Source organism: Sturnus vulgaris, chromosome 29, assembly GCF_052056855.1.
Source record: "Sturnus vulgaris isolate bStuVul1 chromosome 29, bStuVul1.hap1, whole genome shotgun sequence".
NCBI classification, from domain to species: Eukaryota; Metazoa; Chordata; class Aves; order Passeriformes; family Sturnidae; genus Sturnus; species Sturnus vulgaris.
In genome coordinates, this window is record NC_142271.1 from 3,597,746 (window position 1) to 3,621,287 (window position 23,542).

The 23,542-nt window shown below is 53.3% G+C and overlaps 2 protein-coding genes across 2 annotated transcripts; both read left to right on the forward strand.

Annotated features, from left to right (window-relative positions):
- Positions 1-1,393: 1,393 nt before the first annotated feature.
- MLN (motilin) lies at positions 1,394-5,054 on the forward strand. Its single transcript, XM_088180203.1, has 4 exons — positions 1,394-1,652; positions 2,933-3,055; positions 4,168-4,364; positions 5,051-5,054. Exons 1-4 carry the CDS (start codon positions 1,536-1,538, stop codon positions 5,052-5,054), a joined length of 441 nt encoding a protein of 146 aa, XP_088036329.1. The 5' UTR covers positions 1,394-1,535.
- Positions 5,055-10,023: 4,969 nt separating this feature from the next.
- LEMD2 (LEM domain nuclear envelope protein 2) lies at positions 10,024-22,741 on the forward strand. Its single transcript, XM_088180269.1, has 9 exons — positions 10,024-11,443; positions 12,626-12,666; positions 13,724-13,799; positions 14,981-15,057; positions 15,702-15,781; positions 18,131-18,276; positions 19,210-19,311; positions 19,393-19,495; positions 20,745-22,741. Exons 1-9 carry the CDS (start codon positions 10,039-10,041, stop codon positions 20,893-20,895), a joined length of 2,181 nt encoding a protein of 726 aa, XP_088036395.1. The 5' UTR covers positions 10,024-10,038; the 3' UTR covers positions 20,896-22,741.
- The last annotated feature ends 801 nt before the right edge of the window (positions 22,742-23,542 follow it).

The window sequence follows — 23,542 nt, forward strand, 5'->3', positions numbered from 1 at the left end:
GGTCCTAGTGCCAGGAATGGTTGGAATTTTTGGGAGACAGCTCGGCAGGTGAATGTCCTGTCCTGTCACTGTGCCAGCTGCCCACCCCTGCTGCCCCCACACTGGCACTTGACTGGGTTTTGGGGGGTGAGCAGAACTGTCCCAGCCCCGTGTGCCCACCGTGCTGATGCTGAACTCGGGTCCTCCTGCTTTTTTCTTTTCCCTTTGGAGCTGGGAAGCAAATCCACCAAGAGCTCTCTGCCTGGAGAGGTGCTGAGCTGGAATACAGGTCCTGCCTGCCAAGCAGGGCAGGGCTTTCAGCAGGGATATTTCTGAGTGGAGAAGCCTGTGTGGGTTTTTTTTTTTTTCTGGGAAAAGAGGGAGAGAATCAATTCCCAAAGGGATTTGCCAAGAAGAGATGAAGGAGGTGACTGGGTTTATTTTCTTTGTATTCAGCAGAATTTTATTTATTTATTTGCTGCAGTGATAGAACAAATGAAAAAGCACCAAAGATTGATGGTGCTGAGGTTGCATTGCAAGGGGAGAGCCTGAGAATTCCTGCCTGGATCCCTGCAGGAAACAGGGCTGGGACACTCTGGGATGTCCCAGGGCAGGAGGTGGCTCTGGTGGCCCAGTCTGGGTGGGCAGGGGGAGATGGCAGTGGTGCAGTGGCCAGGGAAGGGAGGGAGGGGAGAGGATGTGACTGACAGGTGCTATGGAAAGGGAATATTTATTAACTTCCACTGGCCCTCAGTTCAATACCAGCTGATACTTATGGGAAATCTAATTCAGGAGTCAAATCTGACCTAACAATGTCTTCTCAATAATGTCCAAACCAAGAGGTTGCTAAAACTAATTAAGGATCAGGCTCCAATCAGGTGGAGAAGTTAAGCTGTAGGACTGGACTTCATTAACTCTGTCCAGAGAGAATATTTTAATATTTAAAGAGAACATTCAATGTTTACATAAGTCCTTTCCTGACGTGAAGTCACAGTTAGATCACGTCAGAGGTGGTTTTCAAAGCCCTTTATTCCAGGCTCAGACAGAGCCAGGCTGGAAAATGTCTTTCCCATCTCCCCTGCACTCAATGAGGCTTCTTAAAAGATCCAGTCCATCCAGGAAGGTTTCCAGTGGTGAGGAAAATCAAAACAAAAGTTAACAAAACCTGTGAAGGTTTTTCTCTTTGCAGCATCTCAGTCTCCTGTGCTGACACTGGGATTGATGGGTTTGCTCTGGATGTGTTCAGGTCTTAAACCAGCACAGCAGCAGGGCTGGGAGAACTCAGGGAGGCTCGAGCAGTCCTGAAGGGCTGGGCTTGAAATCTCTGGAGGTGTTGCTCAAGAACAAATCTGTTTACACAAACAGCTTTGAGAAGAGAATTGTCAGTCAAGGCACTTCTATTCTCAGCTCAGGAGCAACTGGAAGAGTAAATATCCCTCTGGTGGGCTGGGGCTGAGCTGGATTGCAGCTGGTGCAGAGCCAAAGGCGTTTTTTGTCAAACCTCCCTCCCCACTCTTGCCCTGGTGTCTCCTTTCAGTGTTGTCCAGGCTCTCAGGATGGTTTCGAGGAAGGTGGTGGCCAGTTTGCTGCTGGTGTCCCTGCTGTCCGTGCTGGCTGAGCAGACCCAAGGCTTCATGCCCTTTTTCACCCAGAGTGACTTCCAGAAAATGCAGGTAACCCCTCTGGAATGAATAAACCAGGAAAGGTTTCCCTCACCCTCATCCCCCAAAGTGCCAGTGCACATTATCAACAGCAGACACTGTGATAATCCACGGCTTTGGGGGCAAGCACAGGGAATTTTTAAGGTGTGAGATAGAAAGAAAAAGCCTGGACCCCTCTACCAAAGGTGTGCCACACCTGTGGGGGTGTCACCTGCAGTCCCTGCGGGTCCTTTCCCTTTCCTCGGTGCTGGAATTCTTCCAGAGCAGCTGCAGCCTCCCATCAGCTCAGTGATGGCTCTTTTGTTGTAACAAATAATTAACCATCCCCCGGCTGATTGTCACCTCTGGGACGTGCTGAGAGAACGTTTTTGCTTTTGAAGTGAAACAAATAGCGCTGAAAGGTGTCAGGCAGGCTCAGAGACGGCAGCTTCTGAAACACAGCCCCGGTGAGCTTCCCCCGCACTGCCGAGCCCCTGGATGCCGGGAGAAATCCCATTTCCAACACCCATCCCTGGGTAACAGTTGCTTTTTGTGGGGAGCACAGGCACCCTTCAATGCTCTTGAGGAGGATGGGGACCCACATGGGCTGTGTTTGTACCCCACAGCCCTTGTAGCTCCGTGTCTGCCAGGGATTGGGGTTTTTTGGATGAGCAAAGGGAAAATCTGTCCCCCAAAGGCTGTCCCTGCTCCTGCTGTGCTCACACGCCGGACACTGAGCATGACCTGGGCCATATTTGACGTGTCCTGCTGCATCTGCCACATTCCAAAGTTTTTTTTTCCAGAGGGTCCTGAAGGCAACTTTAGCCTTATAAATGTGAAAGGGCTGACGTTACAGCCCTGCAGAAAAGCTGGGAAAACGTGACCTCTGCACAGGGCTTTGAGCACCATTTCCTCACAGTGCCCCAGAACAGAGCCAGGCCAAGTTGTGTGGGAAGCTGGGTGAGGTGCCAGTGCTGCCAGCTCCCATGTCCTGCTGACAGGATTCCCCCACCACACGTGGGTCCTGTTTACTGCAGACCTTCACACCCTACCCGGTAACCTGTAACCTGACCTTGCCCCCAGCACTGCTGGGTTTCAGTCCCCAGAGGCCACTCGGGGCACAGTTGATGTGACCTTTCCAGGAGGATTCCACCATCCCTCAGTGCCCAAAGGCCACTCACAGGGCACAGCTGATGCCAGGAGGATTCCCCCATCCCCTGGTTCTGTGGGTTCCTGGCTGTAGGGACAGCACAGAGTGGGTTTGCTGCTGATCCCAGCATCACCAACTCCCCCCTCTGCTCTCTGTCCCAAAGCTGCAGGAAAGGGAGAGGAACAAGGCAGGGCAGAAGAAATCCCTGAGCTCGCTGCAGCAGCTGGAGGAGGAAGGTTTCTCTGAGCACTCTGGTGTGGATGTCAACACAGCCCAGACCCTCCAGGTATGTGGAGCCATTTGACTCTGAGAAGCCCACGAGGACATGCAGGGGAGTCCAAGAGATGTCCTCTGCCAGCCTGTCTGCTTACATCAGACACAAGTTTTAGCTCCACCTCACAAATTATCTTGGTTGTTCAGCAGCCAGGTCATCCCTGAGACACAACTGTTTCTCCCTGAGGAAGATGGGAACAGCTCGAGGTGTCTTTGCCAGGCAGGAACTCCCAGTTCTGCTTCAGCTCCTGCCCGGTGTCACCTCTGACCCCACAGTTCTCTGCACTGGCGAGGCCTTATTTAAAAGCTTGGGCCCAAAGTCTGTATAGAGAGCAGAAAATGGGCAATTTTAGGGATTGAAGTGCCAGGCTAAGCCCTCAAAGACAGACTTACCTGGTGAGCCAAGTCTGAAAACTGTGTTTTTACACTTGAGCACAGGGAACTTTTGCCTGTGTGGGCAGCCACTCCTGCAGGGAGCTTGGCCGTTCTCTGCCAGCAAAATGAAGGTGCAGGTACCCCCAAACAGGGACAGACCCAGTGGGACAAGCAGCAGGACCAACCAGGCTGGAATTTAGCCAAGGCACAGCTTAATGTGCAGCTCCTCCCGCACTCGCTATGCACCAGCACTGGGTTTAAACAGGATTTAAACAGCAAAAAGTTCAAAGTGTGAAATACCCAGCACATCCCCACAGCTGACCAGCACCAGAACAGAGCTCTTTGCTTTAGGCACAGCTGGCTCTGAGCCCAGCAGGCTGGAGCAGGACCACAGCTCGTCCTCAGCTGCTGCTGGGGCAGGAGCTCTGCAGGCTCAGGCTGGAAGGGTTGATGTGCCACACAGTGGAGGATTAGAAGGTTCAGAAATTATTTTCTTCGCAGTCCCTGCTGCCAGGAGGTGCCTTTATCTGGATTTCTGAGCCAGCCCACGCGTTATGCAACAGCACTCTGAACAACTCAAGAGTGTGGTGCCTTCAAAATGTTGCTTTTCCCTATATGAGGATCATCCTCTTCCCTCCAAATCCACCCTAAACCCTCCACCAGCTCGATCCAAGGGCATCAAAGCACCCCAGCCTCCCTCCCTCTGCTCCCCTCACCTTTTCGTTCTGACTTCTCTGGTTTCCTCCACAGCAGGCCCTTCCTGTCAGAGCTTGGCTCACCCCAAGGCAGCTGGAAAAATACCAAGATGTCCTGGAGAAACTGCTGGCAGAGCTGTTACAGGACACCCCAGACGGTACTGTCAGAGGGTTGATTTCTGCCTTGGGAATTCTGCCTTTCCTTCTTCTCACTAGCTCATCAGCTTGGAGATATTTATATTCCCCAGAAGGGTTTTTGTGTCATGCTTGCTCACTTTGTGGAGCCCTCAGATCCCAGCCTCTCCTGTGTGCACCCTTCTGGGGAGTTTATTCCCTCCTAAGGTGCTGCCTGTGCCCCAGAGCTGATATAGAGTGGCAGCAGCAGCACAACCCTTCCCAGCAGCTCTGTTTGCCACCTCCCTGCTCCTCCTCCTCCTCCCAAAAAGTCCCCAGTCTCCAGGGAACAATTTCCAGCAGAGCTCATAACAGCAGCTGTACCTGGGAGGCAGCTCAGCACGTGCAGCCAGCTTGGAACACCTCGCTGCCTGCACGGGGGCTTAACACTGACACTTAATTACACTCCAATTTGCTGCAAATCCTCCTTTTCCTCTGGGAAATGGTGTGTGGGAATTGCAGCAGCAAATATCCAGGGGCAGGCTGTTGTGCAGCTCTTCCTGCCTGCAGGTTGAGGGGTGGTGGGATGGGGCTGTGCCTGCACCTTTGCCTTTTCTGGGATGTTTAAGGTCAGGAAAGGGGGTCCTGCTCTCCCTGTGGAGATTGCAATCCCTGTGGGATTTCTCTGCTCTGTCTGTGCCGATCCCGTTTTGCCTCTGAGCTTTCAGCTGGGGAGCTGAGGAGGAGGAAGCAACACATAAAGCTCTAGAAAGACTGAATGCCAGATTTAAGGACACTTGTGCTTTTCTCTCTTTTCTGTTTAGCTGACTGATATCTGTAGGATCAGAAGAGAAAGCGCTGAAAGACTCCACTTATGTAAACGAAATCTGTGAGAGAGATTAACAAAATTTGAGGTGAGATAATAAATGTGCAGTGTAATTAAAAGGAGGATTTGTGTCTTCTGTCCTGCGAGCCTCTCAAACAGATGGGGAGTGCCCAGCGTGGGAAAGAAGAGAGAGGGAGGCTCCAGATTCTGGAGAACATCCCTGTTTTCCTGAGCATTGCTCTGGAGAGTCCTGGGAGGAGCTGAGGGAGCTGGGAAAGGGGCTCAGCCTGGAGAAAAGGAGGATCAGGGGGAATTTGTGGCTCTGCACAACTCCCTGACAGGAGGGGACAGCCGGGGGGGTCGGGCTCTGCTCCAGGGAACAGGGACAGGAGGAGAGGGAACGGCCTCAGGCTGGGCCAGGGCAGGCTCAGGGTGGATATCAGCAGGAATTTCTCCATGGAAAGGGTGCTCAGGCCTTGGCAGGGGCTGCCCAGGGAGGTTTGGAGCACCCATCCCTGGGGGTGTCACCTGGACGTGACACTCAGTGCTCTGGGCTGGGGACAAGGTGGAGATTTGGCACAGCTTGGAGTCAATGATCCTGAAGGGCTTTTCCAACCTCAAGGATTCTGTGATTCTGTGAAAGTATGTGGCAAAGCCCAAGGAATCAATCTTTGAGGAGTATTAAGTCGTAGCCCTCCCTTTTGGCAATGAGGGAAACCCAGGCAAACCTTTTCCAGATCTCCTGGCCAAACTGGTGACACGAGGGGGGACCTGGGTGTCCCTAACCCAGCTACCTGCTCCAGGAGGGTTCTCTGGCACATTCCCACACTGCTGGAGAACGCAGGAGCCCTGATGGGCAGCCCCTCCCTGTGCCCAAACCCTTCCTATCAGCCTGGTGCTATAAATCCACCAGCATGGGGAGGAACAGCTGTGCCAGGCACAGTGTGAGGGAACAGCACTCTGCCCTTTCTCCTGCCTCTCAAACACACCCCGAGGTGAAATCCTAATTCCACTTGAACATCCTGCTCTCCATTTCCATACCTTTGGCTTATCTGAGAGCTACTCCTCTCTGCTGGCAGCAGGAAATCCAACATATGTAAAGTACGGATGGATGAGATCAATGGCATGTACGTGAATATATCCAATTCCAATCCAATTTTATCCTCCCAAGCTAACAGGAGTTCTGTTCTCACTGAGCTCATTCCAAGAGCTCTGTTTGTGCTGGAACAACACCCCTCGGAGCACTCTGCCGTAAGCAGCCCTCGGGAGAGGAGAGAGCTCCCAATGGATAATGGAACAGGCAGCGTGCACTGGATTACAGCTCTAATGTTTGATCCAAAGGCACGCTCCTTGTCCAGGGACTGATCAGCTCCAGGAAGCTCTCCCAGTACTGCTGAGGCAGTGTGAGCTGTGGAAGCTGTGTAATGACTCTGAGTGGGAGGGAGATGGGAAATAGCACATTCCATTAGGCTGGGAGTGAGAGCAGTCTGGGCTGCAGGAGCTCCATCTGCAGAGGGTGATATCCATGGAAGAGCTGGCATGGGGATCCCAGGAGGTGCCAAATTTGCACCAGTGTGCAGTGAGGTCAGGGTCTTGTTCACTTCAGAGGGCACCTCTTGCCTTGTTACTCCAGAGACACCCAACCCTTTACTCCAGGCTTGATTTTGCCACATGAAAACAAAGGAGAATTCTCCCTCGAGGGGCAAACTGCTCCCAAAGCCCCTCCATAAGCTCCACTGTGGGTCAGAGCTGTCCCTTCAGTGTGCCCTTTTCCCAGCTCCTTCACTCCCATCGTTCTCCAGGCTAACACCTCTCCTGTGCCATCCAGGAAGGAAAGTTTTCCAGTGATGGAAAGAAGGAAAGTGAACATGAGCCTCTTGGATTTGCTTCCTGGACCATTTCCCACCGGGGTGATGGTGGGGCTGACGCTGTGGAAAATTCCAGAGGGAAAAATTCACCAGTAGGACTCTGCTCTTGTCCTTGGACCCAGACAAGCTGCATCAGCAAGGGCCAGCTTTGACCCCAGCCATGGATTCTGCCAGTGGCTCTTCTCAGTTGTCCCAGTTATAAAAGAGCTCGGGATGTAATGGCTCGTTATGACAGAGACCACAGGAATTCCTGTCCTGTCCTGCAGCACCAATTATGGTGTCCAAACAGCCACCAAAGCACACCTTCAGCCTTTGGGAGTAAATTCCTTCCACCCTCAGAGGCCTGAGCAGGAGAAGCAGAAACATTTCCACTGGAAAAAGATGGAGGGACCCCAACCAGGCTGTCAGGGCTCTGGCTTTGGGCAAGAGGGAAGTGGTTTCCAGGTTTCAGGACAGATCCCTGAAGTTTTCCCCCTGCCCTGGAAAATGCTTTGGCAGCCAGCAGCACCCAGGTCACACCTGTGCAGGCAGGAAGAATCTGCTGCTCCAGAAACCAAACAAGAATTCCATGGTGGGATGAGCAGCCCAATAGCTGGGGGAAAGAGGCAGGGAAAGAGGAGGGAAGGGCTCTGACTTCCCAAGGTACTGAGCAGGCCCAGGATAGGCAGGATGAGGGCTCTTGGGTCACAGCTGTGCCGTGGCTGTGAGTGACAGGGTGACAAACGGACACAGTTGACTGACGCTTCCCTGAGTGCCATGTGCTGTCACCCAAAATCCACGGGTAAGGAGGTGGGTACGGAGTGTGGGGTTCCAGCAGCCCATCAGCCAGCACGGGAAGGGTTCAGCAGCAGGGTTTGGGTGCAGCCATTCCCTGCTCCAGCACGGATCCATTCCCAGGGCTCTGCTCACACCAGCCCTGTCCCCAGGCTGCCAGAAGGGGAGCAGCCGGCTCGGCGCGTCTGCTCCTCTGGCACGGGAGCCGCTGCCAGCAGCTCTGAGGCAGCTTCTGGGCTCGCAGGGAAGGTGGAGGCTGTCCCTCCGTGCTGTCCCAGCTTCCCACAGCCAGCTCCGGCTGCTTCCAGCCAAGAAACGCTTTCTGCCGAGCCCATCTGCAGCCTCGGCAGCGCTCGGTGCTCCCAGAGCCACGAGGATGATGAAGGGGCTGCAAAAATAGAAAATCCACTGTCAGATTCAGCATTGGCACTGTGGGCAGGGGATGGGAACAAAGATTGCCCGTGGGGATAGAGGGTCTGACACGTCTGTTCCTGCTGCTTTCCCTGTGGGGTCCAGATGCCTTCCAGGGAAGGCACGGGTTCTCCCAAGGGGAGGAAGGGAAAGGGCTCACGGATTTCAATCCACAAAGGATAGAATAACCTGATCCTGCTGAGCTTTGGTGCTGCCAACCTCCTTCTGAGGAGGAATCACAGCTTTTTCCCCCATCCTCCAGTTATCCAACACCAATCTCATGTCCTCCCCTCCAAAGATTGTGCAATGAAGCTGCTGGGCCTGGGGTAATTCCCCTGATGGACAGATTCACAAGTTGAAAGGATGGGTTTGGGCTTTTTTGCTGTTTTCTCCAGAACAAGGTGAGTTCATCTAATTCCCAGGTTTGCATCAGCTCAGCCAGCACGCATCTGCATGTCCAGGCAGAGCTTCTGCAAAGTGAGAGCTGTGAGCTCACAGGATCCGTGTGAGAGGAGCAAATTGGAATTTTTTATTTACATTAGACCCTTCTCCACATCATGAGCTGGCAGTGGAGCACAGAGGAGGCTCAGCTTAGCGCCTTCACACTTCCCAGCACAGCTGAGTTTGCTCTTTTAATGGGCTCCCTGGCCTCTGCTGAGGATGTATTTGCTGCTGCCAACCTGACAAACAAATCTCAGCATCTTGTTGCTGCTTTCTTGGATAAATTGGGAAAAGTGAGGTGTGCTTTGGGGACCTGCTAAGGAAGAGGGATCCTGAAAGAAGGATTAGTGACAGGACAAGAGGATATATCCTCTAGCTGTGCATGGAGGGGGTCAGATTGGACATCTGCAGGAATTTCTCCATGGAAAGGGTTGTTAAACATTGCAAGGGGCTGCTCAGAGAGGTTTGGAGTCCCCATCCCTCAGTGTCCAAGGACGATGACACGGCACTCAGGGATCAGTCACGTTGGACTCGATGGTGTTGGAGGGATTTTCCATCCTCTTTGACTTTGGAATTCTGTGATTTATGTCAGGAAAGCACAGCTCAGCTCTTCTAGCCTCATGCTCCTCTGGAGCCTCGCTCTCCCTACAGGCGCCATTCCCAAGGGATCACGGTGTGTCCCCCACCCCAATGTCCCACATCAATCACCCTGGTGTCACCCATCCATCACCCCGGTGTCCCACATCCATCACCGAACCCGTGGCACACAGCCAGCCCTCAGCACCTTCAGCACCGCTGTTCCATTACCTTTAATTAAATTCCGACATTACACCACCGTATTTCAGCCGCTTTCATCGCTTTCTTTAGCGGCGGCGGCAGCAAAAAGCAATTACTGTTCATCACAGCTGTGCCAAAATAAATTTACAAGTCACTGCTTGGGTTTGCTGTTTTAAGTGTGGGGTGTGGAGGGACCCCCCTTCCCGGGAAATATTTCATGGGTCTGGATCCTGGTCCTGCCTGAGGTTCTGGCAGAGCTCAGCAACTGAGCAGCAATGACGGAAATGCGTGTGGGGGTGGCAAGTGGCAGGGAAAGGGATGTTTTTTTTGGGAAAATGGCCCTCAAAGTGTCAGAACATCAGAGTGAGTGAGGCGGGAGCTGCTCCAGGAGCATCCCCACACAGCAATGGGGGCAACTCATCATCGATACCCGCTCGTTCCGCAAATTTCGCCTTTTGCTTTCCCTATTTCTCCCCCTTTTTCCCGGTCCTGAGGCAGCGGCAGCTCCCGCTCCGCGCTGCTCCCTCAGGACACGGCAGGACCGGGAGCCCGCACCGTCCTTGACCTTCTCAACATGGCGCCCGCCCCCGCGCCCTTTCTCCGCACACCCCGTGCCCTCCCCAACATGGCGGCACCAGGGGCGCGCGGGGCCCCTCCCAAGATGGCGGCGTCGCTTCCCGCCCGCGGGGCGCTTCCGGCGGGGCCTGGCGCGGCCATGGCGGAGCTGACGGACGCGGAGCTCCGCAAGGAGCTGCTGGCGCTCGGCTACCGCCCGGGGCCCATCACCGCCACCACCCGCAAGGTTTACATCAAGAAGCTGGGCTGCCTGCGGGCCGAGGTGGCGGCGGCCCGGCGCAGCGGCCGCACCGCGCCGCCCAGCCCGGGCCGCTCCTCCGCAGGGCCGCCGCAGGCCTCGCCCTCGCGGCAGCGCTCCGGCTTCACCGGCGGGGCCGCCCGTGAGAGTGAGGAGGAGGACGAGGAGGAGGAAGAGGAGGAGGAAGTTGGGCGGCCGCCCGCGTCCCGCTGGGGGACGTCGGGAGAGAGCGGCGGGCAGACCTGGGGGGACCCTCGGGGGTCCCCGCCGGGCCGGGGCGGAGGCCTCAGGGCTGAGGGCGGCCTGTCCCGGGACAGCTTCGGGAGGCTGAGCCCTTCGGAGCAGTGGGGGACGACTGTAGAGAGAGGTGGCGGTGGGCTGGGGCCATCCCTGGCTGGGCACGGCGGGTTCAGTTCCCCTTCGCAGTGGGACACGTCCATAGAGAGGAGCGGGGGCCTGGGGGTGGACAGGGCCGGGGAGCTGAGCTCTGCGTCCCATTGGGACACATCCAGAGATGTCGCAGAGCACGGCCGGGGGCTCAGCCAGGGCCTGGGGGCGACCCTGGATGGCTTTCGGGGCTCCTCACTGCAGTGGGGCGCCTCAGAGAGGAGCGGGGGGTTCAGCAGTGGCCTGAGACCCACCCTGGACAGGTTTCGGGGCTCAAACTCTGCATCCCAGTGGAGCTCCTCAGCAGAGAGGAGTGGGGGGCTCGGCAGCCGGGCTGGCTCGGGCTTGGATGGGCTGGGGGGGCTGAGCTCCACACCCTACTGGGGCTCCTCGGCAGCCTCCAAACCCCTTCCCAGCGAGGAGAGGTCCAGGAGCCATTGGGGGACTTCAGGAGGAGGAATTGGGGTGCAGAGCTCCCGGGCTGCCTGGGACACGGCAGGGGAGAGGAAGGGGCTCTCCTCCAGCACCTGGTGGAGACGGGAGAGCGAGGTGACCCCCAGCACCCAGTGGGGCTCCTCGGCGGCCCCCGGGAGGTTCAGCAGCTTTTTCAGGAGAGGGAAGGAAGACCTGGCTTCCAGCGTTGGGAAGGAGGCAGAGAGGGATGCGGGCAGCCGGGCTGGGGGGCTGATCCGGCGCTTCCCGTGGCGAGCAGCCGGCGATGGGGGGCAGGGAGTGACCCCACGCACGGCCCTGCTGCGCTCAGCGCCCAGGCAGCAGCCGGAGGGGAAGAGGAAAGGCCTGGAGTATTGCCTGTCCCAGTTCCTGTGCCTCGCCAGCCTCGTGCTGCTCCTGATTTTTCTGGGCATCCTCGCGGTGAAGATGGTTGGGTCAGGCTGGCTGGACGGGACAGAGGAGAGATGTACGTGCACTGGTTTAATTCTTATTTCAACTTTATTCCTCACCTGTTGTCCTGCTTTCCCTTTATTGCTTCCATCCCCATCACATGTATCATCCTCATTGCCATAACCTGACACCTCTGTTTCTGTCCCTTTTCCCATCTCCCCTTTTCTATGGGAAACCATGTTAGTCATGGGAAGCAAATCAAAAAGTTTGCTTTTCCCAAACGAGTTTGGCCTTCAGTCCCTCAGACTGTGGAGTGCCATTCCTGCTGGGCCAAGGATGGATTTTATGGATGCCTGCTGGGCCAAGGATGGATTTTATGGTGTGACACAATGTCTGTGTAGTACTTGAGGTTTATTTTTGATGTTCCCTCTGCCAGCACGGCCTGTCCCAGCCTTTTTTCTTCCCAAGGGAGAAGTGCAGCAGATCAATTCAGCACTTCAGGTGTGGCAGAGTGTGTCTCTCTCTTGAGTGAGAAATTAAAAGGGGTTTCCCCAGAAGCTGGTTTTTAAAACAGAGTTCCCCAGCTGGAAAAGGGGATATTTCAGGCTTTGAGCTGAGCAAAGAAAGGTTTGGGGGCTCTTTTGGGAAGGTGCTGCTCCTGAGCCTGGGCACACTGTGCCCTTGGTGTGGGCTGGGGAAGCTGCTGCATTCCCAAAGCCAGGATAAAACTGCCCATTGTCACTGGGTTGTCCTGTTCCAGCTGTGACAGGAGTTCTGGAGGCAGGAATGCTGCCCAGGTGAGAATTGTGCCAGCCCTGGGGCAGTGCAGGGAGCTGGGATGGCTGCAGGTGCCAGGAGCTGTTCAAGCCCTGCAGAGCCCAGGCTGCAGTCACCCCTCCAGGAGGGTTCGTTTCCCTCCCTGGCTGTGCTGGGATATTTCAGGTGACCCTGGTGGGCAGCAAGAGGCAGCACTGGAGTGTAAAGATCAGCCTGAAGCTTCTCCTCAAACAGGAGCTGCTAAAAGAGTTTTCAGTCCCCAGCTGAAGACATTCTTCAGCTCCATCCCTGGTGTGTTTTTCCTCAGGGCTGCTCCCAAAGCAGCTCCTGGAGGGGCTGTTTGCATCTCAAGGTGCTGCCAGGGGGAGATGAGCAATAGCAGAACCAGGCTTTAAGTTGAGCCTGCTTTTAAAAAGATAATTATTTTCTTGATCAAAGCTCTTGTTTGCAGCCAGCTAACTCACCCTCTTCTCTTTCCTAGTTAATCTCTTGCCTGTGGATTGTGACAAAAGCACGGATGATGTAAGCATTTATTTATTTATCCTCAATCTTGTGAGCTCTCACAGAACAGTGATTATTCCAGGTATTCAATTCCACCCATAACAGTATCACTGTAAAATGATTAGTTATATCGTTTTACAGAAAAATTGGGACTTGATGAGTTGGAATTAATGGGCCAGATTAAGTTAGGAGTGTGTATGAGACTCTGAAAGATAAAAATTTAAATTCCCAATTATGTGAATCAATTTATTTTTAACAGTTGTACCAGCAGTGGTATTGGTTTGCAATAAAGCTGTTTTCAGCTTTAACAGTACAAGATGTAATCCAGCTAATTCCCTGAGCTCCACTGTGCCTGCACAGCCCTGCTCCCTGTCAGGATGGATTTTTGGAAAAGCTGGGGCTGCCCCATCCTGGAAGTTGCCAAGGCTGGGTTGGATAGTGGATAAAATGCAATCTGGGATAGTGGGAGGTGTCCCTGCCCATGGGATTAGATGATCCCTTCCAAACCAAACCATTCCAGGATTCCATGTGCTGGTTTGGATGGGATTTTGGGAATAATTCCTTCCCTGTGAGTGTGGGGAGGGGCTGGGATGGAATTCCCAGAAAATCTGTCTGTCCCATCCCTGGAAGTGCCCAAGACCAGGTTGGACAGGGCTTGGAGCATCCTGAGATAGGGGAAGGTGTCAGGGGTGGAGCTGGGTGAGCTTTAAAAGTCCTTTCCAACCCAAACATTCCATGAGGAGGAGGAGGGAGAAGATTTCCTGTTGGATTCTGAGTTCTGCTGTGCTGGGCAGATCTGGAGGTGATGCATCCATCTGTGGTGGGTCTGAGGCTGGTGCTGCAGCCTGGGCTGTGGGTTGGTGGCACTTTATAGAATCCCAGAATCCCAGACTGGTTTGGGTTGGAAGGAACCTTAAAACTCACCCAGTTCCTGTGGGCAGGGACTTCCAGAAAATGCTCGGGGTCACTTATGCCTGGGATGTTCCTCTGCTCAGGAGATTTGGTTGGAGCTGGGGGTGCTGTGGGTGTCCCCATGCCACTGTTGATGTGTGTCCCTGTCCCTGTTTGTGCCCTGCAGTTCTGCCAGGCCAAGCACAAGGACGTGACCATGGCTGTGCTGCACGAGCTCTACAATTACCTGTCGGTGCAGGCAGGTGAGTGCCAGCACACCCCCAGCCCTGCTGAGCCTGCAGGAGCTGCCTCTCCCAGCTCCTGCTCCCTTCTGTCCCATTCTGGAGGGCTTTGTGGAACAGGCAGTTCCAGGGAATAGGAAAACAGGGAAAGGTGGGTTTATTTTTATTCTGAGTGGTGCTTGGCTAATGCAGTCCTGTCAGCCTGCCTGGGTGAGTGGGCCTTGTTTGTACTTGAAATGTTGGGAGTTTCAGGTAGGATTGGTTGAGTTTGTTATTCTTTTCTACCAACAGCTTGAAATTGTCTTCAAGATAGAGCCAGGAGTGTAAACTGATGTGTTCTTACACATGAAGTGACCTAAGAAATTGTAATTTGTGCTGAAATGTGGCAGTGTGAGTGTGTGAGTGCCTCTCCTTTTCCTCACCACAGAGTGGGACAGGCTCTCTGAGATGAGGAGCTGACCCAGCACAGTCCTACTCCAGGAGTAAAGCCAGTCCATACTGGTATTTTGGGTGGAGTGTGCTGCTAGAAATCCACTGTATGAACAGGGACTTGTTCAGCAAGATTCACAGCAGTGGTGATCAGTAAAAGGGTTTCAGTTCCATTTTCTGCATTTCAGACCTCAAGGCTGAAGCCTTTGGATACTGAAGCTGCACAGAATTCGTAAATCTTTTCAAATCTGACTTCGGATTTCCACCAGATTTACTTAGCACATTTGTTTAGTCAACTTGGCGAGGCAAGATTTAGAGGATTTAGTGCCTTGCCAGCAGTTCTCTGCCTGGGTTAGAGGCAGAGCTGTGATTTCAGCTCCTTGGAGGCATTTTGAACACTGATCATTAGCTCCACACCTGATACCTGGTGGCAGCCGTGGTTCTGTGCTCTGCAAGGGGCAGGAGCAATACTTTTCCCCCTCATTGTGTGTTCAGCAGCTCTGAAGTGTCAGCTTTGATTGCCCTTATCCAGCAGCAGCTCTGAAGTGAGAGGTTTGATTGCCTTTATCCAACCTCCGTGCAGTGGCTGAGCATTTTATTAATAGTCATAATCTGATCTGCCTGCAATATAAATCTCACCCTGGAATCATTTTGCTCAGGGCTGGGGCTGATTGGAAAGGGGAGCATTTCTTGGTGTACATTCAGAGCCTGGTTCTGAGCTATTCGAGGGCTTTTTTACAAATATGATTTTTCTATTTGACTTTTCTTACCAGGTAATTTTGAATGTGGAAACCCTGAGAACCTAAAAAGCAAATGCATTTGGGTTAGTGAGGCGCAGGATCACGTGCTGGTGAGTGGGCTCTGAGCAGCTTTGTTATAACCCAGTGCTTAGTCTCTTATAAAGCAATAAATAATAGACACTAAAACAATTCACCATCCATTTTACTTCCTCATCCTGCTTTGATTCCTTCTCCTATCTCTCGCTTCCCCTTTGGCCAGACCTGTTCTCAGCAGTTCTTCTGAAAATCATTTTCTCCTCCATCTCTGATTCACCCCCTGTAAATCTTAATGGTTTGTTGTTTCACTGGAGCCATCAGTCTTGAGCAACCAGAAATTTCCCTGGATTGAGGGCTGGGCAGAAGAAGGATTTTTCTCTACTGCAGAGTGTCAGGAGACAGACTGCTCTGATCCAGCATTCCATTTCTTTCCTGGTAACCTGTCAGTAAGATTATGTTGTATTTAGTGGTTAGCCCTAACAGTCTGGGATGGTGTTATTTCACAGAGTTCTTCATGCATCATCTCCCCAGTCAGAAGACTTTAGGCCAGGCAGACCTTCAGGCTTAGTTCTTCTCCCTCCAGTTTGCAGAATCCTGATAAGAATTAACCTGGGGACGGCCCCTGTGGAGTGAATTCTCCCACTGCTGTAATGAAATCATGTTGGTCAGTATTTTAAATGAATGGAGGGCTAATCTTCTTATGGCTTCCTTTGCACAGAATGTAACTGGCACTTCCACACGGAAGTTTAAAGCTGCCCTGGACTGGATACTGAACAGCAACAAGGATTTGGGAATTCGGTGAGCAGAAACCCCCTGTGTCAAAGTTAGGGTCTGCTGATATTGAGTAGCAACAGGGATTTGGGAATTGGGTGAGCAGAAACCCCCTGTGTCAAAATTAGGGATCTGCTGGTACTCAGCAGCCACAAGGATTTGGGAATTGGGTGAGCAGGAGCCCACTGTGTCAAAGTTGGGGATCTGGGTGTTGGCTGGGGTGGAATTTGACAGGGTCAGTGGTGCCCTTTAGCTCCCAGAGCTCGTTAGGCTTCAGCAGATAGGCTGGGTTTGGCTGTGGCAGAGTTTGCTGGGCAAACTTCCAAAGGAAAAGCACAGCCCTGCAGCAGGATGGGAACTGAGCTCCCTCCAGGAGTCTCACCCCTGCAGCCCGGGCTTGGGACACTGTGTGCAGGGATGTGTTGCAGGTCAGATGGAAGTGGCAGCTCAGGGCTGCTGGTGGCCATCAGTGCTTGTGTTGTGCCTCCTGTGGAGTGGTCCTGGTGTCCTGCCCACGGTCCTGTGCCTACAGCTCTTCCTTAACTTGCCCACGTGGTCAGTTTTCCCAGGATAACCTCTGTCCAGAACATTGTGCATTTGTGGAGCTGTATCTCTGGAGCAGAGGGTTCACTGGCCAGCAAAACCCTGTGTGCAGTGGGTGCTGTCACCCACACTTTGGGATCCTCTGGAGCAAGTCCTGAGGAGCAGGAGAGGGAAAGGGATGTTGAGTGATACCTGCAGTGTCAGTTGTGTCTGGCAGAGCACCCAGTGCACAGTGAATCCCAGAATTACTGAGGCTGGAAAATCCTTCTGGGATCACCAAGTCCAACCTGTGACTGATCCCCACCTGGACACCCTCACCAGAGCACTGAGTGTCACATCCAGGTGAACACTTCCAGGGATGGGAATTCCACCACTTCCCTGGGCAGCCCCTGCCAGTGCCTGACCACCCTTTCCATGGAGTAATTCCTGCTGAGTGTTGATCTGACTGATGTGGGTGCTGCTCGGTCACTGAGGGGGCATTTCTCAGGCTCCATCCATGAGAAAGAACAGCAATACTGAGTTTTCAGGGGAAAACCACAATATCTAGTCCATAACCTATGGAAAAAGTATTATCCAGAGTCAGCAGCCATTATCACCTTCCTCTGGGAAGCGTGGGCTGCCTCCAGTCTGCTCGAACTCTAAAGCCTTCACAGTTGTTTGCATTTTCACGTTGCTAAATGTGTCTCTGATTAAATGAATTGCAGCAGTCGTGGTGCTGGGGTTGGTGGGCAAGGCTTGTAGGAATTCCCACTGCTCCATTTGCTCTTAAATATTCCTGCAGCTGCTGCTGTGATCCACGGATCAGACAGCATCTGCTGCTTTGATTCCTGGGGTGTGCAAATTCCCAGGACGGGGCACGGCTTCCTTAGGGGCAGGGCTGGATTTGTAGGTGGGCAGGGATGCAGAGTTTTCAAATCTTGTATTTTTATACACCAGCACATTTCCAGTCAGAAGCTGTGGGGATACAATATCCTCCCACTTTTTATTTTGTTAATTAGCAGCTCTGCTGGCTGGTCCCCAAACAGCTCTGCTTCCCTGGAGCCGGTGTGGCAGCATCCCCAAAACCCTGCCCCTGGCACTTTTAGCTACGTGAGATTATTTTTTAGTTGCTAGTCTGAGAGGCAGGACTGAAAATGAGCTTTGCACCGGGTGATTCTGCTGCATGTTTTAAATATTTCCGTGGAATTTGGGTTCTAAATAAGACAAGGGGGTGGGAAAGTCCTGCAGAACCCAGGACCAGGCTCTCTGCAGTCTGTGAGCTGAGCACCTGTAAATTGAGCAAACCTCTTTGTCTAATGGGCTGTTCATAATTAAGAACCTTAACAATGCAGTCCCCTTTGGTCCTGGATCTGTGAGCTCTGGGAATGGCTCAGTGTGGAGTGAGCCTGGGCTTGGGAGCAGCAGTGCTGCAGTGGGGGCTGAGGGCTCTGTGCTGGTGCTCTGTCACTCTTTGAGCTGCTCCTGCTCCCAGCCTGGGTCCCCCAGCTCCCACTGCTGGGGCTGAGCAGTGGCTCTGACTCAGGGAACGTTTCCATCTCCATGCTGGGAGGTGGGAATGCAATTCTGAGTTTAATCTTGTGCACGCTGAGAGGGGCTGTCAGAGAGGCAGGGCAGGGATACTCAGCGTGCCAGTGGGAGCTGCAGCCCTGCTGCCTTCCTGAAGCCACTGCCACCCCTGGCTAAGCCAGTCCCCAAATGTTGTGGCAGGAGGCTGTGCCTGGCTCTGGGTTCATCTCCTGCTGCATCCGCAGTCTGCTTGTTCTCCCGGCCTTGATTAAAGACTGCAGTTGCAGCCTGCTCTCTTCAGTGAGATTTTCTGCCTCTTCCCTTCAGGTTGAAAGGCAGGGACATGTCAGAGCCGGTTTCCAGCGTGGAGGAAGTGTTCTGCCTGGAATCTGCCCACCCCCAGATGGGGCTGGGCTGCCGCTTCCGCCGGGCCGTGGTCACAGCCATCACGAACCTGTTCCTGTTCTTCTGGAGTAAGTGACTCGTGGGGCTCGGCTGCAGGGATGAAGCCCTGTGATCACACATTCCTCAGCCATAGGAAATGCCTGACAGAAGTGAAATAAATCTGCTGATGAGTTAATGTTTAATTAACCTTTGTTCTGGTAGCACAGGAGACCCACAGCCCTCCTCTTGTGCTGTGAGTGCTTAAAAGTTGCTTTAAATCAGGCAGCTGATGAGCTCTCTGGGTATTCCTCAAGTGCCCATTATTATGGGCTGCAGAATAAGTGTGTTAACTTAGCTTAAGGAGTCAGTTTTTCTTTTTTTTTACTTGCTCTAAGCTCCCAAGTCCTCCAGCCTCTTTAATGATGACTTGTAGCATTTCAGGGTTGGAGGTTTTATTGGAATAGTCTGTCACGCCTCAGCTGAGACAGGGGTTTTACCCAGCAAGGTGATAACGAGAGCTGTGTGACTGCAGGAGTTTCTAATCCAGCCTGACAGGGAGGGGGTGACAAGGGACATTCTGTTTATTGCAGACACTGAAGTCCTACTAGGGGCACTGTAAGTGCTCAACCTTCCATACACATCTCCTGCATTTTGGGCTGCCACTGGAGCCCCAGGCTTTATTCCCCTATCCAGCATCTCTCCGTGGAGCAGTGAAACCTGACAGTTTTCCAGGGGGATCCTTGTGGGGGAGACCTCTGGGATTTGCAGAACTGGGGCCCTGTGGTTGTGCTGAGGTTTCTGTGAGGGCAGCTCTGTGCTGAGACTTTCCCATCACCTCACCCCACATCCACAGGTGCTCCTGTGCTGCAGGGGGACAGCATTGAGGAGATTTTGGGGAACAAAAGGAATCACTGGGATTCAGTTCTAAGCAAGCCTGGGTCACAGTGTCAGAACTAAAACTGCATCCAGCAAGTAGACAGCTGGATTCAGTTCCTGAATTCCTTTTGTTTTTATTCTCCTAGGTCTGATAACCCTTTGGGGGATCCTGATCTACCTCCGGTACCGCTGGCGGAAGATGGAGGAGGAGGAGCAAGCCATGTATGAAATGGTGAAGAAGATCATAGGTAGGAGCAGTGGGAGCACAGGGAGCCCTGCTCTGCTCCCTGCAGGGTCCAGCCCTCACTGTTGTTCCTGCTGTCCCCCAGCTGTTGTCCAGGACCACTACAAGGAATGGGAGCGGAATTTGGAGCGTTACCCCTACGTTGGCATCTTCCACGTCAGGGACAGCCTGATCCCTCCTCAGAGCAGGTGAGCTGGTTCTGGGCACTCAGCAGGGCTGGAAGCAGCAGGATGGGATTCAGCACAGCCCCAAAATGCATCCATCCCTGGAGCTGCTCTGCAGGATGAGGCTGGAGCCTTTGGGTTGGGAAAGGCTTGGACACAGCTCAGGCTGTGCCTGCACCTGGTGCAGGTCAGTGTGCCAGCCCTGGGGCTGGTACCTGTGCATGCCACAGGTGTGTTGTCACCTGTGCAGTGCCACAGGTGTGTTGTCACTTGTGGTATGTTGTCCTTGTTCTGTCCAGCAGTGCCTGGGTTTGGTTTGGTTTGCTTGGAGCTGGAGCATCAGGTGACATCTGCTCCATCTGCTGGCTGTCCTCTTTCCCAGCCATCCTGGCTGGCTCTCCAGACCAGCCCAGAACAATTGCCATGAGCTGAGCAGGATATTGGGGCTCTTCTGCAGTGATTGTGTGCCTGGAAAGGGGCCAGGTTGAGCTGTGCAGCTGGGAAGGGAGCTGGAGTGAGATGGTTGGGTTTGGGGTTTCTCAGGTTGAGTTTGGGGCTTTCTCAGGTTGGGTTTGAGGTTTCTCAGGTTGAGTTTGGGGCTTTCTCAGGTTGAGTTTGGGGCTTTCTCAGGTTGGGTTTGAGGTTTCTCGGGTTGAGTTTGGGGTTTCTCAGGTTGAGTTTGGGGTTTCTCAGGTTGAGTTTGGGGTTTCTCAGACAGGAATTGTGGTCACTGCTCTGTGGGTGGTGGGGCTGAAGGGCTGCAGGGCTGGATCCTGGTGCTTTGCTCCATTTCTGCAGGGTTATTTCTTGTGTTTTGGTTAAACGGAGCTGCTTTGTCCTCCTGTGAAGTGTTAAATGTCCTCCCTGTGTATCAGACACAGGATTCCTTTTCTTACAAGGGGTGACTGCAGCTCTTTGAGCCATCCGTGGGTGTGAGATGCTCAGAACTGCTGGATCCAAAGCTGGGGTGAACATCGGGGTGTCCCCCTGGCTGAGATCTCTGTGTGCAGTATGGGGGAGGGCAGTTTGCTCATCGAGTCCCTTTGCAGCACAAATTGAGGCAGAAATTCAGGGCACTGACACAGCCTCTCATCTTCCCCTTAGGCAGGATTTGTGTGGCCATGCCCTGGCCTGAAATCTCTAAACCAGGTTTTGTTTGATGCCTGCACAGGGAACAGGAGGCAGCCAGATCCACCACTACAGCACAGTTGCTGTAGGCAAGAAAGCACAGCCAGCTTGGGATCCTCATTTATTTTCTTGCTGTTCCTTGCAGAAAAAAGATGAAGCGAGTGTGGGAGAGAGCCGTGGATTTCTTGGCCTCCAACGAGTCCCGGATCCAGACAGAATCACACAGGGTGGCAGGGGAGGACATGCTGGTGTGGAGATGGACTCAGCCCTCGTACCTGTCAGACTCTGAGCACTGAGCAGGAGGAGCAGCCGTGGGGCAGGGTGGGGACACGGAGCCTGGGCAGGGCTCGGGGCCTCGCTGGTGGTGGGAGGAGCAGGGCCTGGCCCGAGGGTTGGGATTTGCACGGCTCTGTTTGCTCTCACTGCTGAAACTCTCCAAACACAAACATTCAGGGCAATACTGGCTTGGAAGGAAGATGGGCTTGAGCTGGTGGGAAGCTGGAATTGCACCAAAGTGAGCCTTCCACAGAGACCTGGCTCCTGTGGCAAGCAAACAACAACCTGCAAAGAATAACTGCACACCCCTCTCGAGGGCTGGGGGGCTCTGCCACAGCCTGGGGGTGCAAAATTTGACCTCAGTTCCGCAAAGGCCAACTGGTGGCAGAGTCCATCTGAAAGATAAACATTTCCCATGGAAACATTAGGGTGGCAGTGCAGGCGTGTCTTTGTTTGTGTTTGTTTTTATCAGTGCAAAGACAGTGAGGAAGCACTTGCTGCTTCCCAGTGAGGAAAAATGTTCTGTGTTGGCTTCATCCATCCAAAATTGGGGAGAGGGGGAATTGGGGGAGGGTGGGCCTGGAGAGAGGGGGGAGCCTGACGTGCCTTGGTGGTTTGGGCTGGGCTGGGGGTGGTGGAGGAGAGTTTGTGACCCTGTTACTCTTTTAAGTCTGCAGTCTGTGTGCTTTATTATTTTCTGGGGGCGTAGTGGGGGGAGGAATTTGGGAATTTGGGTGGAAAATAAAGGATGTAGGAAGCTTCTAAAGGTGCTTTCCTGTGGCTGCAGCCCAGGACTGCTCCGTGGCTGTTGCAGAGCAGCTGTGGGAGGGCTCTCAGGGCTCTGTTCGTGTTTGAGCTGGGCAGCTGCAGTGTCTGTGTTTGTGTCAGAGCAGGGATGTCAGTCCCAGCTCTGGGACTGGTGCTGTTCCAGGAGCAGCCTGGGTCCATCCCAGCCCTGCTGCATCATATCTCATGTCTGTAATCACTTGGTTTCTTCAGCTTCTCTTTCTGTCCAGCAAAGGAATGTTTGTTTCCCAGGAAATGGCACCAGTGGCAGCTCAGGCTCTGCACAGGAGCTGCTGCTCTGCTCTTCCCAGAGCTCTGCAGCAGCTCCTGAGGCTGCAGGACCCAAATCCTTTGGTGGCCTCAGGCAGCAGAAATTGCAGAGTGAAGCCAGCAGTGATTTGAGCCCTGTAGCCCCCGGATGTTGCTGTCCTTGAGGATATCCTGGGCTGGATGCTCAGATTGCTCCTGTCCCAGGCACAGCCCTGGGCAGGTGATGCCACTCCAGGTGTGTTCCTTGTGATGCCACTCCAGGTGTGTTCCTTGTGCCTGCTCACCTGGCAGAGTCTGCAGCTCTCCCCACGTGGGGCATTTTCCCCTGGCACCCCTCGGGCTGCTGGGCCCCACGGATGGAGCAGAGCAGAGCTCTCCAGGAGCTAAATCAGGAGCTCTTTCCCATTAAATGGGGAATATCCTGCCTGGAGGTGGCTCTGACCCCAAATTTTTGGGTGTGGGTGTTTGGGCAGAAGACTCAACAGCTCTTTGAGGCAAGGACCAGCCCCTTGCACTGTAATAAACAGGGAATAAAGGCAACCTTGATTCTTCCTAAATGTATCAAAACCATCACTGCTGCCAGAGAAATTCTCTCAAACACCGGTGCCTCTGTTCTTAAACCTTTTTAATCTCTTGGTGGGGTTTGGGTGAGCTTTTTTAACCGTCCAGAAGTGCAGAGTCAGGCATTGCTGTCATCCTTTTGTATTAAACCTGGTTTTGTAGAACAAACTTCAATGGCTTGGTGCTGTTTCTATGTTCCATTTAGCTCTGTAAAAAAATCAATATCAAAAATAAATTTATTACCAATAATTTACTATTTTTATTTGTGCTCAGACATCACAGACTGTCCCAAGTACTTTTGCTTGGATCAGGTCGAGTTCCAGCTTCTCCCAAGTTCTGGGGTGTGGCAGGAGTGGTTTCCCCACTGCTGTGTGATTATTGTGCAAGGGTGACTCACGTTTGGATGAATTCATCTCTTCCTGTGGCTCTGGGTGACCGAGGGGATTTCCATGGCTCAGGAAGGGGGTGGCTCCATGGCTCACTGGCCAGCAGGAGCTGCCTCCTCTCTGGCTGCAGTTGTTGCTGAGGTTTGGGAGCAGAAGGGAATCAGTGCAAGGCTGATTCTCCTCAGAACCACGTTCCTGGTGGGATGCTTTTACCCAGGTGAGGTTGCTAAGTTACAGCTGGAATCCATTCCAGGTTAGGAAATGGAGCTGTTTGGAGCCATTCCATGTGCCAGGGGGTGCTGCTGTCTGTCTGATGGTGGCTGTGACTGTCACCCCCACCTTGTCCCCTGTTCCATCTCCTCTCCCCAGGGCACAGCAGCCCCATTATTCCATGCCAGTCTGCACTGGGAATTCCAGCAGTTTTCCTGGGAAAAGCTGGTTCTGCCCCCCTGCCCTGCTCCCCTCCCAGCCTTCACTTGCAACCAGAGCTGCTGAGAGCCCTTTCCCAATTTCTTGCAAAGTAAATTTCTATAATTAACTACATTTCTATAAATAACTTCTCCAGTGGAGCCATTGCATGCCCTCCCTGTCAGGGAGGTAAACGTGGCCCAACGAGGGCTCTGAAATGAAACCAGCTCTTTATCTTTTCCTTTCCTGCTTCCAT